This window comes from Malaya genurostris, chromosome 2 (assembly GCF_030247185.1).
Source record: "Malaya genurostris strain Urasoe2022 chromosome 2, Malgen_1.1, whole genome shotgun sequence".
NCBI lineage: Eukaryota > Metazoa > Arthropoda > Insecta > Diptera > Culicidae > Malaya > Malaya genurostris.
Genome location: NC_080571.1, coordinates 241,941,250 through 241,960,852, shown reverse-complemented (window position 1 = coordinate 241,960,852; position 19,603 = coordinate 241,941,250). Strand labels below are relative to the sequence as shown.

Here is a 19,603-nt window from a genome sequence, read left to right as displayed (position 1 = left end):
TCCAGGAATATGTCATCACTGTAGAGCACACTCAGATATCACTAACGAGGAAGGCGAGTCATCCTAAAAACCATTTAATTGAATTGTAGTATCAAGCTAAGTTCAAGAGTTCGTGATATATAAGGCTCGACTAATAAGAGCACTCGTTGACTCTTAGCGTGAAAAAGAGGATGTCTGTAAACTTAAGGATAATTTGATGCTATAAAATCACATACGCATCAAATACAAATATTAATTTGTATTAGTACGCATGTTCATATTATACAATATATTCTTCTTATTTATTACATAAGACTAAATTATTTCAGATTTTGGAACACAAATTAATTTAGCGCGAAAAAAAATGGCTACCTTCATATCAATGACGACGCAAGAAAGGTTCTAAACCTGCAAAATTATTTCGAATATTATTTCAATTTCTTGTTAGTTGGTAATCAAACAAAAAAAACCTCGGGGCTCTTGGTTTTCGGTTCCGAAAGCATCGGAAGTATTGTTCGAAACACTCCACATACAAAATCAATCAATATCTCATGTAAATGATAATAAGCAAGGAGTCGGTGTAATGGACTCGATTTTAATAAAATTAAACGTAATGGTTTACGTTTTTCTTGACATTTGGTTTACAAAATAACATTCGTCATTTGGTTTTCAGATTTTATGCTCTCCAAAAATTTTCGGAATCTTCCACCATGGATAGGGAAACTTTATTCAAGATGTTTCGACAGGTCGGGCTTGCTCTAACCGGCTCTTGGTAGTCATGAACTGTGATATTGACTCAATTCAAACTTGAGCTACAGTGATATAGATTTTGATTTCGACATATATTGAATATATTTGTTTTCGTTGCGCTGTAGTCTTCATTGAAAGATTAGCTAAGACCAAAATTCATCCATCTCGGCTTGGATCTGGTTTACCTGAGACTACGGTATCATATTTCAATTTTATATGACAGCTGATAGAAACTGTACTGGTAGAAAAGTGCAAGAAACGGTGCAGTACATTTTGAAAACGAATTATTACTTAATACAGGATTATCCACTACAATTGCCTCTGGGCTTGAAGGAAGGTGTTTCGTGATGAAAACAAATTAATTTTAAAACAGCGAATGAGCATTTGTGATTGTAAGTGTAAGTCAGAAGCTGTCAGAAAGGTTCATGTGCTCAGTAAGTTAACATGATTCGATGTATCCTACAACGGCCGATGTTAACATTTTTCTTCACATCTTGCTGCTCATCTAGAAAAAATATGACAAACGCACAGCGCACTGTAGTTGACGGAAAAATCTATCTGTAAAATATCTATCTCGAAAAATCAAGCATCGATTTAGTGAGGAAACTGATTTTGCGAGAAAAAAAATGTCACTCAACCTGATTTACCTCTATGGAACAAAACACAAAAACTGAAAATCGGTATTTATCTGTATGAAGATTGAAATATCGGTACCGATAAATCGGTATAGTTGGGTACGCTGCAATCGCACTCACAGAAAAATCTCCGCCATCACACACGCCGTGGTTTTCGATACCCAAGTAGCAATCCGCCACTAGTTCTGACACGACTAAGTCTAAACTATGTGGCAACAAAAGCACGAATATGTTTTTTTATGTTATACTGGTTAAAACAAATTGACAGCAATGTTTCTTCATAACATAACTAGTTACGAAATGGTTATTTATGTTTCCTATCATCACATCTTTTTGTCATATTGAATTAATTATAATTTATAAGCTATCGTTACTTAATCCAAACATATCTTTAATCACAACTATGCTTCTAGCTACTAGTTGAAAATAAGTTTATTTGACTTCAATTGTAGCAACTCGTAACTAGTTCTGATACCACTTAGTCTCACTATGTTGCAACAAGAGCACGAACATGTTTTCATGTTATACTGGTTAAAACAAGGTGACAGCAGTGTTTCTTTATAACAAAAACATTGAACTAACTATCATTTGTAAGTTATCGTTACTTGATTCTAACATAACTTTAATCACAGCTGTGCTTTTTGCTACTAGTTGAAAAAAGGTTTATTTTCCATTGCGAAACCATTATAAATACGTAAGCGTATATGTAAATCGTTACTGTGAATTGATATAGCAATAACATAGATATTATAAGATTACAACATACAATTTCTGCATTGATTCAGATAGCTATCGGTAGATTTTCCCAACCTTATGATAACGAAAAGGCAACCTAAATTGCTGATGGAAAAGTATTCTAGATTCATTCCCAATTTTTGTTCGGATCAAACCCCTGGTTCCGGAGGTAGGATGCTTAGCATAAAAATGTCAATTTCAGGAATACTTTTTTAATAAGATACCTCTTTATATTGCCTAGTTTAATTCTCTAGCTTGCATGAGAGTCTATAATCAAACAAATCATTGATAGACCCATAAATGATCTGCTGAATTTTATCCAAGTCCGACTACCAGTACATTTTTTTTCAAAATTCAAATCATCATAGAGAATGGTTGAATGAACCGAATGTCACTATTCGGATAAAATGGAGCTCTCTTCACTTTGTCACATTTGATTGAATAGATTTTCACTAACTTAAATTCAAATATGCAACAGAAATCTTCACTCTTTTCAAAATATTTTTAAGTTGTTGCATTTCGGAGAATTTCTGCTGTACTATATCGGATGTAATGAATAATATGAGAAAAGCATCATTACACTACTAAGTGAATTAAAACAGGTTTTTCATAAGTAAAATACGCAGCTAAAAGTAAATCGTTGTTTAAAGTTGATGTCATTGTATTTTGAGAATATATTAAACAAGATACCCAACTTAAAATCTTTAACTGCAAATGACATGGAATTAAACCTAAAATCATTATTATCCATTATAGATTCTTGAAATGTTTGCCAAACAAGTTTTAGTCCCAGAATACTGATGAGTAGTGATTTATTATTTGCCCAGCGCTTAACAAATCGTATAGAGAGCCCGTTTTCTAACAGGGTCGTCATCGGCCAAATCGATGAGTAAAAATATATTTTAATGCTGCGTACCTTTTGATGAACGTGCATGAATGTAATTCAAAGTGAATGAAAAAAATCTGAAGAGAATGAAAACGAGCAACAAATGTCCCGTCAACTTGCCAATATTTTTATCAAATTAAGTGAAGTTTTCGACGGAATTTAGTGCCAAAAATATAGTTCTTCTACTCGAAGTGATCAGAACCAACAAAAAAAGTTCAAGTTCACTATCCAGTGAACGATGAGGATGGTGAAGAAGCATTTTTCCAGTTCGCTACAGACATTCATGTCCATCGTCAGTGTAGAAAATTGGGTGATGTTTCAAATACAAGAAGAAGAGGAATTCCAATATACACAAATCAACGCGAATGGAAAGTGTCAGCAGCTGAAACCGTGGTAGATGTGAATAGCGGAAGCAGGGAAAGCCACACAAAGAGTTCCGTCAAAAGTCCCGATTGAAATTAATACAAGGATCCTGTAATAAGAAGAAACGTGAAATTGTTTCGTATAAACAGGAAATTATGGTCGGATAAAACACAAATTGTTCTTAAACATAGGTAGTAAGATATATCACATCAAATCGTTGACAATGATTTCCAATCGACGAGAGCAGTATTATAGTGGGCTACTGGCGATAGCAGCAGCATTTTTTATTAGTAGCTGTCGGCAAGCTTTTGCATCTAATCATATCTTTGTAAATAACATAGTTCCTTTGATAAGTAATGTAAGTGGTAGTGCGATAAGTTATGAAAATAGCAGTAGCAAAGTGCCTTCGTCGTTATCGACATCAAGCGTGCCCGGGTCAGTGTTTTCGATACCGCCTCAAATAGCATTGCAATTTTTGGGCAATGAAAAGGATTACAGTGTGCATGAACTAACCAAGCTCCTGGAAGTTAAACTTAAGCGGATACGAAACCAGGAGTTGGATGTTCCGGTTGTGCAGGTGAAACATTTGAACTTTAAAATGTTAAAAATGTTTTTACAAAAATCCATACACTTTTCAGGAATTGTACGACACAATGGAATTTACCTCGATTATCCGCAACGACGTTGATGAGTTGGAAAACATTGCCAAAAAATTAACAGCCAAGTTTGAACGGTCTGCAGCCGCAATCGATCGACTACGAATATACATCAATGATTCTATAAACCGTCAAAGTGCCAAGTACAATACCCTCATCAGTCCTTGCCCGTATACTGAACTGATGAATCCGTGGGACGATGAACCGCAATTTGATCTGCAGAACTTTATTCAGAATACTAAGCTTCTGAATTCTTCAACAACGTTAAGACAGTTTACCGGAGAATCGGGATTCTTGGATTTTTCTGCTTTTCCAACCAGTCCAGAAGATCGCCCACGGATTCGTATTAGCGATCAATCGGTGGATGATAACAATCAAAACTTGCAGAAACGATTTCAAGATCAGATTTCAAATTTGAACAGCAATTTCTATAATCTGAAACAGCTTTTCTACTTATCGGTTTTTGATCAGGCTAGTGCGTTCAAATGTCATTACTATCCGAGAGATGGGCGCCTGAAATCTCTGTACTTATCCTCCGTGAGGAACAAACACTTTATGATTCTGATCGATACTGGAAATTCAGTGAGTTTCGATCAGCTAGAAGTGGCAAAAGCCGTAGTGAAATTTACGATATATCTGCTGAACGAAAACGATAGAATTGCTATTGTAGCAATAAATCAAAATCTTACGACAACGGAAAGCTTTCTAGAATGTACCAGTGGACCTTTCGTGAATGTCACGATGGACAACAGAGAACGATTGTTGGAATTCGTAGATTCACTTAACAAAACGGCATCAGCGGCGGTGCACGTCAAAGCATTTCGCTACGCATTCAAATCGATCTCGGAAATCTATCGGGGGATTACTACTGAACTTCCGGTAGTTTTCCTATACCTGGGAAGAGCTCAACTTTCGCCGATCACGGCAGCTGCCCGAGCAGTCATTCAAACGATAGCCGAAGGCCAGTCCAGACTTCCGGTTCCTGTGATAATCAACACCTGTCTAATTCTGTTGGATGAAAGAGAGATTACCTACGAGAAGCAGTTCATCACAGATGTAACGACACAGAACTTTATAAAATATAATCTTAGTGGGCATTTTCTTAAAACACGCCCCGGCAAAATGGTTATGATATCCAAGCATAGTTTCGACGCTCAACGATTTGTGATGGCTTTGGTGGAGCCTTTTCTAAAAGATTTGACACTAACGGAGGATCGAATTAGGGTGCACTTGCCGTATCACGAAGGGCAAACGCATGATACAGTGGTTACAATGTCGGTACCAGTCGGAACGCATGGTCTCATGGGAATCGATCTTTTCTTGAGTGACTTGGCAGAAGATGTCTCATATTACAAACGGGATGACGGCAGTTACGCGTTTCTAGTAGATTTACGTGGAAATACCATTATGCATCCTTCGTTTCCCAGGCCGCTGGCGGCACGGGAAAGTTTTTTCATCACAAACATAACGCGATTGGAACATGGCCTTACTGAGAAGGATGTTAGAAAAATGCTTACGGAAGAAAAGGGAAACCTATCAATCGCTGCGACACGTCCAACTGAAAAAGGCAAAATTTATTTATGGAAACGAGCTCGTTTCTACATCGTTTGTATAGTACGTGTTTTACATGACCGTAATCCAAGCATTCTGTTCAACGGAGCCAATTCTAGAAACAGTCAAATACAACAACAGCTCCAATATTACCATTCTCGATCGAGCATGGACTACAGTTTCATCAGTAGCAATGGCATCACCAACCAGAATTTGCTGCAAGATTTAATTTATCATCGAATCGATATCTACCCGCCACATCGGCAACGACCCACTATCACGAATGCGGGTTTGAACTCACCACCAAGCGATCCTGGAGCTACCAATTCGGATTCGCCACGAGTTTGTCGACTGATGAAACAACTTGCTTTGGCCGACGATTCCACGCTGTATCTTAGTTCATCTTCATTTCAATCGCCATACACTCATATCCGCAATAATCGCGACGGTGCTAACGAAGTTGACACATTGCAGACGATTCAGAACATCATGACTTACCTGAAGGATACCGATTCACTATTCGCTAACCCTGGCCTACTGGAAGATGTCCGCAGCGATGTGCTTGCATTGCTGAAAGTTATATCAAACTATCGGCGTAAGCACAGTGAAAGTAAACTTAGCAAATATATTATCCGTCGCTACGCGGCAACTGCCAACGGTGTTCTGCAGGTGTATCCCGGTGGTCTGCTGGACACCGACATTGAACCTTCCAAACGTCCTTGGTTCGTAAAGGCCATGGAGTATCCGGGGAAGGTTGTCGTTACCAAACCGTATCTCGATGCGGGTGGAGCCGGCTATATCGTAAGCGTTTCGTATACAATTTTCGAAGGAATTGCCGATGCATTACACAACACCGAAAACGACAAACCGATCGTAGTTGTGTCCTTGGATTTCAATCAAGGATTTTTCTACAAACTGCTAACGGAGTCGTCTAGTATTTGCAATGCGGAGAATATTAAGTGTTTCCTGATGGATGACCGTGGCTATCTGATTGCTCATCCCAAGCTAATCGAACCGGCCATCAACAACAACCGAAGAACGCTGGAACATATCACACACAAAGAGTCACAGGTCGCCAACGATATCCTAAATCACAAACAGTTGGTGACGAAAAAGATGTGCTACAACTATGTCAACCGGACGATTCAACGATTGTATCAGTTCAACATGTCGCTCACGGATGTCATCACTAATCTGATGTACGGTGAGAAAACCAAGTACCAGATAATGCTGATTCCGGGTACAAACGTGTTCATCGGAATGGTGAACTCCACCAACGATGGTGGGGCGTTCTGTCCGTGCAGTACGGTAAGTCTTTGAGGCATGCACTAAAACTATAAACTCACATAGAACTTCAACGCAGATCTAAGAGCGTTCGTTTTTAAATCGAGATTTAAAAAATCTCTTCCTAATCCACCTACTAGTTTGACAATGCCTTTCTCTTGTCATTCTAAAACCTAGTCTTCTTAAATCCTTTTGATGTGGAACACATCTTTATTTTCTATATAAAGGTACAAATCAGAAACTCGAGGAAAAATACACATAGAAATGTGGTCAGGTTTTAAACACTTACAGCTCAGTCTATTTTGTATCAATTATTAATATTATTTTATCATTTGATTGGAAATATTTCTAAGTTTCGATTTGAATGTATAAAACCACGTATTTTCAATTATAAATTATTGAAATTTTGATTAATAGCTAACAGTGTCCTATTTTGTCTGCTAAAAATCTGAGTGAGCGATATGTCAAAGGGAAAGCATCGCACTGATTGGTCAATCGATGCAAAAGCGAAGCTGCTGGAAGCACGCGAATCTATAAATAGAAGCAAAATTATAGCTAACGTTTCAGTCCTACGCGTAGCATGCTAGAGGTAGGTTGATGCTAGACAGCCAGACAAAAAGTGCTGGAAGCTTCAATTGGTATGCTCTGATCTTGTGTCATACAAGAAAATGAAGCTTGGGAGAAGTAAATCATTTTCACTGTACATACGCACTCACTCCTAATTTTATGTTAAATGATCAATAACGACGCTGGCTACGACCAAAGGCTGTGCTACTGAGGGAAAGGAAGGAATGTTAATCCGATACTCGTTGTTTCTAGAGACCGCGGGTACCCCTCCATCGTATCTCCACGAGCATCACGGGATAGGAGATTTGTTAGTAGGGAGGGAACCAGATCAGGATATGTTTTGGTAAACAATATGATCTCAACAAAACCTGATTTTCTATACTCAGGATAAATATAATAGGAAAAAATTTAAAATATCTCCAAGGAACGATCCCACCAAAATCCCTTTGGTCCTGCTCGCTCTGCTGTCCGCAACGCGAGATGAAACACGACCACTGAAGGAAATAAAATAAAAACACTCGCGAATGGGTCCTCTGCAAACCAACCCTAGACCTTCAGCAAAGACATCATATTAACAAGATATCCAGCTCTCACATTTCCCGAACAAATCATTGGCAACAACATTTTTTGTGAGCATGGCGCCCTCAGGTGAGTTCGCATCGGATCTCGCACACAGATGTAGGGGAGAGAAATGTCAAATTCGTGCGCGCCAAAATAGCAGCACTGCGCACCCATACAATTGACATGATATGTTGAATGTGACACCGTGCGATGGCGTTGCTGAACTGAAGATTGATTTCGCTCCAAGCTGACAGGGTCTGCCTTCAGTCTGAATGACACGATCGACTCGTAAACTTTCACACATTACATAGAAATCCGACAACACCGACAATGACATGTAGACGGTGCCTCGATCGGTTAATAGGTTGGTATCGTTGAATTTTGGAGCAGTAAATTCTCAGTTTCCGCCGCTTGAGCATCTTTAGTTTCGCGGATCAATATTATTCAATAAATATCACTCTAACTACTAAACATACACTTGCCACACCTGCATTACCACACAAAAAAACTATTTGAATCACGTATCAAAAAACACATTGAAATTATACTTTTTTGAGAGCAGCACCAGGACACCGCATCGCACTCCCAGTGATGCCAAGTCCTCTCGATTCAACCCTCTCAGCAGGCCGTTCAATTTTGTTGATTTTTGATCGCTTGTTGAACGATATATTGCACGAAATATTCGTTCAATTTGCTGGAACGGTTTGTTGTTGTTTTTTCTCTTGCAAAAATAGTGTGAAAATTAAGGTCTACCTTTACATAGAAAGAAAATTTGTTGTTATTCTACGTGAAGTAGAAGTATTGTGCAGGTATGTATTGTTAGTTTAAACAAATGAGTGGAGAAAACTTCAGAAATTCTGCAGTAAAACTAGTCCAACGGGGCTCCAACTCCTCATGTTAAAAATGGCTCAACAATGGACCTCTGTCTGCCGGGTTTGTTGAACGAAAAAAATAGCATTCGGTTCAACGGTCTGTTTCAAAATCGGCAAACGAAGGACCCGTGTTGGCCTCCCGTTGAACGATTGATTGGACTTTCATTGGACCAATGATACAACGTATTGGACCAATGAAGGACCACCGTTGAACGTTTTTTTCTAAGTGGGAACCGATCGCAGAATAGTAGAGAAACTTAACGCTGTAAAAATAACTGCTTGCATAAAAAAAACTTGAATACAAGCTTGACGAAGAGAAGCTGAAATCTCGGGTAATTTTTCAAAAGGGCGTATAATCAAGTGACAGTTTCTCTTTAATCACTCTCTCTTTCGATTATTGTGATGTGATCAAAAAGATTTTCTTAGATATCACTATTCTGTTTGAAAGTCGGAATTTTCGGGTATCATTTCATGCAAAGAGTTGAGTGATAAACGTGGAAACCGCTTGGTAATTAATAGAAGAGAAAGTAAACAAAGAGAAACTGTCACTTGCTTATACGCCCTTTTGAAAAATTAACCGAGAAATATCAAAATCGTATCGCAAGTAAGTACAAAGATATAATTGCATACATTTGGGATAATTTGGGTATGATTTCGTTGGCTATAAAACAAACAATGTTAGGTGTTGGTTCCTAATCAAGATCAATCTAAGCAGACTCTCGTGCAATTGATACCATTTTTCAAATGCCTGGAAATAAAAAATAAAGTATCCGATATAAATAGTACTCAATCGCTATACATTCTAATACTCGAGAAATCAACATTACACTGGTTTCTGTTTAAAAAAATGTTGATCCGAAAAAACCTAACCTTACCCAATTTCACACATTTCTGAAGATTTTCCATGTTTAATCGATTTTCTTCCACTCAGAGTGTACTTTTATTGCTGATATCTATTTGTACTCTTGAAATACCATTTATTTTAAATATTTTATTTGTTATTTCCGGGCATTTGAAACATGGTATCAAACCAAGTTTAATGCACCAGCCACTTCATATTGTGCTCAACTCTAATCTTCCACCAGATGGCTACAACACGACCGACATCATCAGCTATAATTTTAATAAAGCTGACTACACTAAAATGACCGACTTTCTAATACATATTGACTGGGAGGAAATTCTCGACAATGATGATGTCAACGCTGCTGTACAAACGTTCTCTAACGTCATGAGCTACGCGATTGACTTCTTTGTACCAAAACGATCCAAACGGCTGTCCCTGCATCCACCATGGCAGACCACCGTAGTGAGACAACTGAAAACGACTAAAAGAGCCGTCCTAAAACGGTATTCAAAACATGGCGGATACACACTGCGTAATCAATATGTCCAGATCAATCAATTATATAAGAAAACTGCCAAGCGTTGTCATGTCAGCTACTTGAAAAATGTACAACGGAAATTGAAATCCAATCCGAAGTCTTTTTGGAAACACGTGAACGAGCAAAGGAAGGAGTCTGAGTTACCTTCTATAATGAAGTTTGGAGAGTTTACTGGTTCGTGTAAGCGGGAAATCTGCCAGCTTTTTTCGGAAAAATTTTCTCGTGCCTTTACAAACGAAACTTTAAGCCCGCAACAAATTACACTCGCCGCGCTCAACGTTCCAGAATCTAATAATTCTTTAAATCTCATTCATATTGACGAGGATTCGATTCGGACGGCAATCGCTTGCATGAAGTCGTCTACCTCCTCTGGCCCTGACGGTTTACCGGCAGTTATATTGAAAAATTGCTCGACTGGTGTAATTGCTCCCCTTTGTCGACTATTTCGGATGTCACTCTCTAAAGAAGTTTTTCCCAACTAATGGAAATCTTCTTTTATGTTCCCAGTGTATAAGAAAGGTGACAAAAAAGACGTGAACAATTACCGTGGCATCACATCGCTTAGTGCAGTTCCTAAACTGTTTGAAAAGGTTTTTCTGGCACCGATTTTCAACCACTGCAAGCAATATATTGTTGACACTCAACATGGTTTTAGGCCCAAGCGCTCCACAACCACCAACCTATTGTCATTCATGTGCTACGTGACTGATGGTATGTCAAAAGGCTTACAAACAGACGCTATTTACACCGATCTCTCTGCTGCCTTTGATATAATAAATCACAATATAACAATTGCTAAATTGGAAAGACTTGGATTCGGCTCTAGCATCCTTCGGTGGCTGCAGTCATATCTTGTAGATCGTCGTTTAGCAGTGAAAATCGGCGATCACGTTTCCAATGAGTTTATCGCTTCGTCCGGAATTCCGCAGGGTAGTCATCTCGGGCCTTTAATATTTTTACTGTATTTCAACGACGTCAACTTTACTCTAGAGGGCCCTCGTCTATCGTTTGCCGATGACGTTAAGATCTACTATTACATTCGAAGCCCAGAAGATGCAGGTTTTCTTCAACGACAGTTGTTGAGCTTCGCCGAGTGGTGTAAAGTAAACCGTATGAAATTGAATCCTGACAAATGCTCGACCATCACATTCTCGAAGAAGAAAGAGCCATTTCATTTTGATTACTTTCTGGAAGGATCCCCAATAGTCAGAACGACGTGTGTTAAAGACCTTGGTGTCTTTCTCGATGAGCAACTGACATTCAAGCAACACATCAGCTATATCGTTTCTAAAGCTTCTCGCAACCTAGGATTTGTTATGAGGAAGCTAAACATTTTACAGACGTGCACTGTTTAAAATCTCTGTTTTGCTCGCTTGTTCGTTCATCCTTGGAGTACTGTTCTGTCGTTTGGAACCCTCACTACATAAACGGAGCTCATAGAATCGAATCGATACAACGCAGATTCATTCGCTTCGTCCTACGGCGCTTACCGTGGAACAATCCTCACCAACTACCAAGCTACGAAAGTCGCGGGTTATTAATCGGTCTCGATACACTACAAGTTCGTCGAGATGTGGCACGTGCTTCACTGATAGCAGATGTTTTGACCGATAGGATTGACTGCCCTGCTTTGCTCCGCGAAATTAATATCAACGTCCGACCCCGGGCTCTTCGCAACAGTGCATTTCTTCGACTTCCTTTACGACGAACTAACTACGGTGCTAACAATGCTATTATTGGCTTGCAGAGGTCATTCAACCGCGTTTCATCAGGATTTGACTTCAATCTATCACGCAGTAGGATACTTGGAAATTTTTTATATATTACTAGAAATTATCATTAGGACCATATTGTGTCTGTTGATTATACCTAAATAAATAAATAAATAAATAAATAAATAAATAAATGCTCCATTCTGAATAAACGGTAGATTTGGCACAATGAATTAAGATCAACATTACCACCTCAGAGTAAAAACTTTTTCTTCAACTTCGACTATGATTTTTCAAATGCATTTGCTCGTTTTTATAAGAAATCGTTGAAAAGGTGGAGTAATTGAAAATTTTCCTACCGATTTGACAGCTCTTGGTGAAAGTATATCATCACTAAACAAGCAGCGCCTCTACATTTCAGTTTTGCGACAATGTGCCAATCGTAAGATGAAAATTTGTGTTTTTCGAACGTTAAACTCACGATGTAAAATACCCTGGTGATCACATTTTTCTATGTGTTAGTGCGGTTGTCATTTTATTTTGGAATAACAGAGAGACGCGAAGAAGAAAAAACATAAACAAATGACGTTCCGAGAGTTGCTTTTATGAAAATATTTAGAGTTGGTTCTGTTTGCGAGAATATCGACAGTGAAATGCGGTGTTTTGTTCCGGGATGTTTCAATCGTTTTCATCATCTGCATTTAAAATGCCACCCACAGCACAATCACTCCATTATTCATAATAACTGTAATAGATATCACAGTGCGATTCACCAAATCCTTCCTCCAACGGTTGGTCTGAAAAAACCTAGCCTTACCAAATTTCACACAATTCTAAAGATTTTCCATGTTTACATTGAAAAAAGTACTAGTAATCACTTTGAATCTTGTACTCCGAGTTTTTTTTTGCTGATATCTATTTGCACAATTGAATAAACGAAAAAAATTGTATGCAAGAAACAACCGAACACGATTACATTAAAAATGAAATATTTCTAAGGTTCCCATAATAAATACAAAAATAAAGATGATGGTTGATGCACTAAACTGTGACAATTTTACAAATTTATTCTACTTTAAGCGCTTAGATTTGTTGCGAATGATAAAATTGACGATAAAATTCTTTCAGAATAATTGATTCTAGTCTATTATGATGCCTTCCAAAAATTTTTACATTGTAAAGATTTTGAAAAATATCCCTTAAATGGAAGTCAATTATAATGATTTAGAAGTTACTTCAAAGATCAATTTTGGATTTTTCAAGAAAGAGAACGATCAGGCTGATTAGTTTTATACACAGTGATTAAAAAGAAGATTTTATATATTTTGATCGAAAAATGTTGAATCAGTAACCGTGAATCAATAAACTCAGTAATAGTGTATTATTTTTATCCTTCGTTAAAAAGCATCGATAATCTTCGGAAAGTGTCTGAAAATACAAGGAAGAAAACATGGGACACAGTCCGCACAACACATTTTGTTACTTTCATTGATTTTCACTTATGCCTTCACTTGAGTTTGTCTTTAATACTAAAGGATATTACATCTAACAATTCCATGTTTGCATCTACCCGTTGACAAATTAAAACATTTATAGCATAACACTATACTATACTGAACACACCGCACACATACAAAAGCGACTATCCAGCGAACGAATAGCGGCCCTTACACGAGTCATTAAAAATGTCATTAGTAAAAAAAATATCATTTTAATGAACGTGTAGTGGTGCACTAATGACGAAATTTCTAACAAATTTGAATTACATCATTTAAATTACATCATTTAAAATGACATTTTTAATGCTCGTGTAAGGGCCGCTAATGGATGTGGCTTTCATCCACTCAATACTCAAACAGCTTCACCGGGCTACGAGCAATGCCAGGGGTTAAATAAAACAGAAATGTATTCGGGCATATATTTATAGATTCCCTTTTGTTCGATGGTTCATACTTCGCAAATAGGACGAGAGGATGACATCATTGACGCACTGTGATTGGCTCGTAAAAGCATAGGTCAATCCAAACAAATTTTTCAATGGTATGCAATTGAAATACTTAAACGACGTTACCTCATAACCTTAAGTTAAATGTTTCCGAATCGATTGGTTGTTAAATTATATAAATTCATCAACAAATGACTGAGTTATAAGCGCTGAAAATTATGACAGAAAAAGGTTACACGATTATGTCGTTTTCGTTTTCAAATTGTACTACACTGGTGTAGCGAAAGCTGCACTGAAACCGTTCGTTTTTAACAATTGCACTACAACAGTGCTACATTTTTTCTGCACCGATACCACTGGTGTAGCACTCATCAAAAGTTTGGTGTAGCTCATTTTTGTTCGTTTATTCATGCCTCAGTGTAGCACTGCACCGGTGTAGTGCAAATTAAAAATGAAAACACCATTAGTTTTGCATTTTTTAAATTGACACCCAGCCTCGTATAGCGAAGAGTAAGGTATTTTTAATTCCAGAATCGTTGCAAATCTACTGCCGAAGAATTTTGGAAGACCCTCTTGGTTCCATTTTTCATTGGTCAGTGTCGCTACCGGTAATCAGGTTTGCGACAATGTGACAATTGGCTTTCACACGCAAAACCAGCGCTGCCAACTATACCGATTTCTTGGTATTTATACCGATTTTTGGACTCGATACAGGAATACAGATATGCTCTCTCAAAATACCGATATTTCAAATTTCATACAGATAAATACCGATTTTCAGTTTTTGTGTTGGATTCCATAGGGGTAAACCAGGTCGAGCGACCTTTTTTTTTTTTGGTCGCAAAATCAGTTTCCACCCTAAATCGATGTTTGATTTTTCGAGAAAGATCTTGTACAGATAGATTTTTCCGCCAAATACAGATTTTTGGAAAAAAACAGTTGACAGCACTGCGCAAAACTCAAAACAACTCAGCGCCTTCTACACGCTCATTCAATGTTACTCTCAAGTGAGTCATTTGTACTCACTTTTGCTTATTTGGTTCAAATGTCAAAAAGTGAGTAATATTGATTTATAAGAATGAGTAACTTCGACTCAGTTTCTAAATTGACAACAAGTTTTACTCACAGAGCTTTGAAAACGTTGTGTGAAAATTTACGTGCACTGAACTTTTCTCTTTGTCGGAGGCGGAACTTTTCCCTCTGTCGGTGGTGGAACGGAGGAAGGCAGACGGATCCTTTCCAATGAGCGATGAACAGGTAACGGCTTCCTTCATTCGTTGGAAGTAAGTCAGCAAAGCATTCCTTATTCGAATCTCTTATTCAATTCGCTTGATATTGAGTAATATTTACTCACTCGAGCTAATTTTACCATTTGTAGCACTGAGTAAATGTTACTCAGAATTTGACAAATACCATATTTACTCAAAAGTGAGTAAACAAGCTTTGCTCACTATAGAGTAGTTCCACTTTTAACGAAAGTGAGTGAAATTGTACTCACTTTAGAGTAACATTGAACGAGCGTGTATGTTTTACTTTATGAACCAAGAAAACGATGATGTTAGCAAATTATCACATAGCGCAATATAGTAATCGAGTATCAATTGCGGAAATAATTACAGATTTTCGATGAAACCCTCGACGAGTGAACACGTTGTATCATGTTAGTTCGGTGAAAATTTAGGTATTTCGCAAGAAAGAAGGGATTTTCATCCGTACTTTGGTGACTCCACCTTGTCACGCAGCGAGGTTTTCACTTGTAGTCCAGTGAAATGAAAGCCCGTTGGACTATATACGAAAATTAACTGGAAATATAGCCTAAGTTGCTATGCCATTAATCGGTGTCATCTCAAGTGAGGTGATGCCACCCAGAAGTGAAGAAGAAGAGGAAATAATTACAAACAATGCAATATTTCCTTAAACAATCTTTCAGAATGGGTAGAACTTTTGAAACGAGTGAAAGAATATTACCGTCCATGCACGGAACTGTGCCGGCACTGGACCGAACCGGAATGATTTAAATAGTCCTTTATAACGTGTTGAAGACATTTTTTGTTGCAGACTTTTGAAAGTAGGATTTACAGACCTGGCATCTCTGGGTCTAACGCAGGCTAAAGACTCGAATTTGTAAATATTCTCCAATCCATGAAATCCCTCAGCCATTTGAACTATACTGGATACACGTATAATCACTTTTTGGTGTTCCTTTGCACGATGGCTGTTGCTGTTATTTCAGTATTACCCATGCGACCTTATATTTATCGTAACCATGTCTCCACGAACAATTCTCAGCCATCCAACTGTTCTGATCTATTGTTAGCCTGGCAAAGACATTGGATGTGACTTATTCGGTCTCTTTCTCGGTTAATCGTTTGAATAAATGGAGACTCATGCCATGAAATGCTAGGCGAACAGTCTCACAGATCTGAAATTTAAACTGAAAAATAACCTATATCGATGACAGGCAGTATGAACATAAGTTTGTCCCTAGTAAGTTGGTTGGTTCGTATTTTGAAACATTTTCAGGTCGGAAATTCTTGCTTAAATTGCAACCGAATGGAGCAAACTGAATGTGAGTGTCCTTGCGAGTGTCCGTTAGACTATTATGACGAACCGAGTGAATCATCGTGTCGCATGGACACACTGAAGACTGGAGGAAGTCGCAAGCCACTTCCGGACACTATCCCGCTGTGCTCGCCATTGCCAGAGGAATTGATATCGATGAATGCTCTTAACTACGAGAGCGAAATAGACCTCAAAAGCTGTATCAATATCAACTGTGAGGACTTTACAACGCAGAGTGAATGTTTAGGTATGACCTACGGGTGAATGTTAAATGTCAATTGTTGTCTAATCATCGTTCTACTATTTCAGGACTCGTTGGGTGCGAATGGTGCCAGGTTGACATCGATGGTGAAAACACATTAACCACTCCGTTCTGTACATCCCAGTTGACTTGTTTCAATGGGGTGTTTGGATCAGCTACCCCATACGGAGATGCCATGAGCAACAACATAATGGAATCGGTTCTACCACCAGCCTACAATGCGATTGGACCGGTAGCAGGAGCGATTCTGGCACTTTGCCTGGTGGTTGGTTTTGCTATGTACTGCTATCGTCAGAATAGCGATCAAAGCGGTGCGTCTGATCAATTGTATGATGATCTAGTGGCCGATCCCTGCAACGGGTTGCCATTGTCTCGGTTTGACATCGAAGATCACAATCCACCCGATGACTGTGACATAAGCCGTACAAGTGCCAAACAAAATTTACTGCTGAATGGGCAGAATAATGCCAACTATGTGATCTTTCCGAATGTCACTTCTCCGTATCAAATGTCTTCCAATTATCGACGACCAAATGCCGGCTCTTCCGATCATGGGTATTCGACTATGACACATCACGAAGAATCCGAACATCTGTGCTTGTCGAATGCTGAGCCGGTGGCTCCTAATTCCACCGGCAAGCGACTGTCGATGTCCGACTCAGCTTCTATCAACACGTCCGTTTCGAGTCCGTACAGCAATCACCAGAACTTTCCACCAGTGGCATCCAAAGCTCAACCGTACCAACAGGTGCCAGCGGATGGATTGGACCAGCAGCAACAGAAATTTATTGACCCTTCACAAACGGTTCTGCCATCTCCAACGTCCGTTTCTCGGACCGGCATCTACGGAGCAGGGCATCACATTCTCGTCCCAGTTACCGTCCACCGGAATATGGACGTTTCCTAACGAACAGTGCTAGGTTACTTGTAAATTATGTGTTAACTGTAGGAAACAACATAACTAGTGGCATTTGTGCTCGGTGTAACATGTTTTAACAGAAGTACCGCGGTAAGCTTGTATCATCCGATATTTCCTAGGCGTAGATGTAAGATATAAACATAAAAAAACTCCAATGTTTCCGCAATTAATGTACCTTAAATATATTGAACGTGAACCCGCATGGCAGGGATTAAACAAGAGAGATTTCCCGGTACGAACATTTCAACGTAAGCATCTCATAAGGTACCAAAAGCAAATGACAGTTTCTCGTTGTTCGCTTTCTCTTATATTAGCAACTCATTAATTTTAACGCGTAATTCCCTACTGCTGATGTAGAATAACTCCCGAAATTTCCTTTTTTTAAACAATATATCGGTAACGCAGAAATAATTAAAAGAGAAAGTAAACAATTGGATTCTGTCATTATGTTTTAGGACTTTTTAAAAAGCTTACGTCGATTTGGTCTTTTGATAGCTATATAACTGACTGACAAGCTAGCTAAACATTTTTACTTACAGAAGCATGAGGCAAAATATCTGTGTTGCTATCGTGCTACCAATAAACTCATCTCCTTAACCTTCCCCTATCACTGTTGACTGATTGTTCAAATCCTTTATAGGCCTTTAAATTTAAACATCTAGAATATAAATATTTGAAACTAGCTATAGGCTATTGCCACTCCTAATGTTAACAAATTCAAAATCATCCTAATGAGAAGATGTTTTCTCGTCATTATATTTTATTTTTTAAATTAGTTAAACAGTGTTTAAAGTATTGACAATGCAGTTGCGTAAAGTTGTTGTGCCGTAACACCCCATAGTTTGATTTCGACATCAATGGAAGTGATTTATACTAGATTATAAACAAAAACTAACCAGACACATGGACTGGGAAGCTAAGCGCGTTGCCATCAGCAACGAAACTAACGCAGAACGTCGCAATATTAGGAAGAAAATTTTAAACAAAAAAACACAAGAAACGGAACAACGAAATGATTTGATTATTTAGTTCAACATTCGTCAATTTGAAATCATGGATATCAATGTACCCTGAAATGGTTGAGCATAAGGTTGTTGCTTTCTGACAAAGCACATAAATATAAGTACACAAACAGCAGGGTCATTCTACTAAACTCCGCTAGATTCGCTAACGAATTTGCATATACCTGTACGAGAAGAGCATTCGTCAAGTTGTAAGCTTTACAGAAATTTATACTTAACACGTGGTAGATAACAAAAAAAACTATTCGTCTCATGATGTCCATTGCGAGCATAGTTGTGAATGTTTATAATGTTAAGTCTGGTAGCATTTATACAAACGAACTGGCTGCCACATCACTGCTGGTATTGTATTTTTACCTGGCAGTATTTTCACTAGTTTTTATTAAACTTCTACCGGATTAATGTATTTAATTTTAAACTGAACCAATAAAAACATTAATGCAATATATGTAGAAAAAATGTAATAGTTTTTTTAGCGTTTCTTCGAATTACGGTGTAAAACAAACGCAAACCCTTTAAAATGGATTTTTGTATCACACAAAGAAAGTTTTTCGAATTCGGTAATTTTGTACCGTATTTTCAACAGCTAAACATTCGGTAATCTGTTCGGTAAATAAATTGTTACTGATAAATCGGCCATGTCAGACAACTACCGAACAGTTGAAGTAATTTCAGCAGTGTCTTTCAACGAATGGTTCGTTAATGTTTTGTTTTGACTAAAATTTTCAATCTGAGAAATTTTCGAATTTCATAAAATAAAACTAAATTTCATTTCTTATTTGTGTGACGGTTCAAACATTATCGCGCATACGGTAGAATGTTTGTAAGTCGGGTAATTGTGATGTTTTTACTGCTCAAAGCCCACAATGTCTGATTCCTCTTAAAGTGCATTATTTTTTTAAATTTTAACCGATTTAAATAAAACTAATTTTCTTTTGAAGGTAAGTTTCAAGAAAA

General features: G+C 38.0%; 1 protein-coding gene across 1 annotated transcript; it reads left to right on the top strand.

The window, feature by feature from the left end:
• The first annotated feature begins 3,067 nt into the window (after positions 1–3,067).
• Positions 3,068–18,005, top strand: LOC131428348 (VWFA and cache domain-containing protein CG16868). The gene is made up of 4 exons (XM_058592248.1): positions 3,068–3,925; positions 3,987–6,863; positions 16,405–16,690; positions 16,753–18,005. The coding sequence occupies exons 1-4, from the start codon at positions 3,572–3,574 to the stop codon at positions 17,610–17,612; spliced, it is 4,377 nt and encodes a 1,458-aa protein (XP_058448231.1). The 5' UTR covers positions 3,068–3,571; the 3' UTR covers positions 17,613–18,005.
• The last annotated feature ends 1,598 nt before the right edge of the window (positions 18,006–19,603 follow it).

What these genes read in the sequence shown, in the direction of transcription:
- LOC131428348 (XM_058592248.1), top strand. Translation starts at nt 3,572, where the DNA reads ATGATTTCCAATCGACGAGAGCAGTATTATAGTGGGCTACTGGCGATA. An exon ending in TGGATGTTCCGGTTGTGCAG is followed by an intron (nt 3,926 to 3,986) that starts GTGAAACATTTG and finishes TACACTTTTCAG; the next exon opens with GAATTGTACGACACAATGGA. An exon ending in CGTTCTGTCCGTGCAGTACG is followed by an intron (nt 6,864 to 16,404) that starts GTAAGTCTTTGA and finishes AAACATTTTCAG; the next exon opens with GTCGGAAATTCTTGCTTAAA.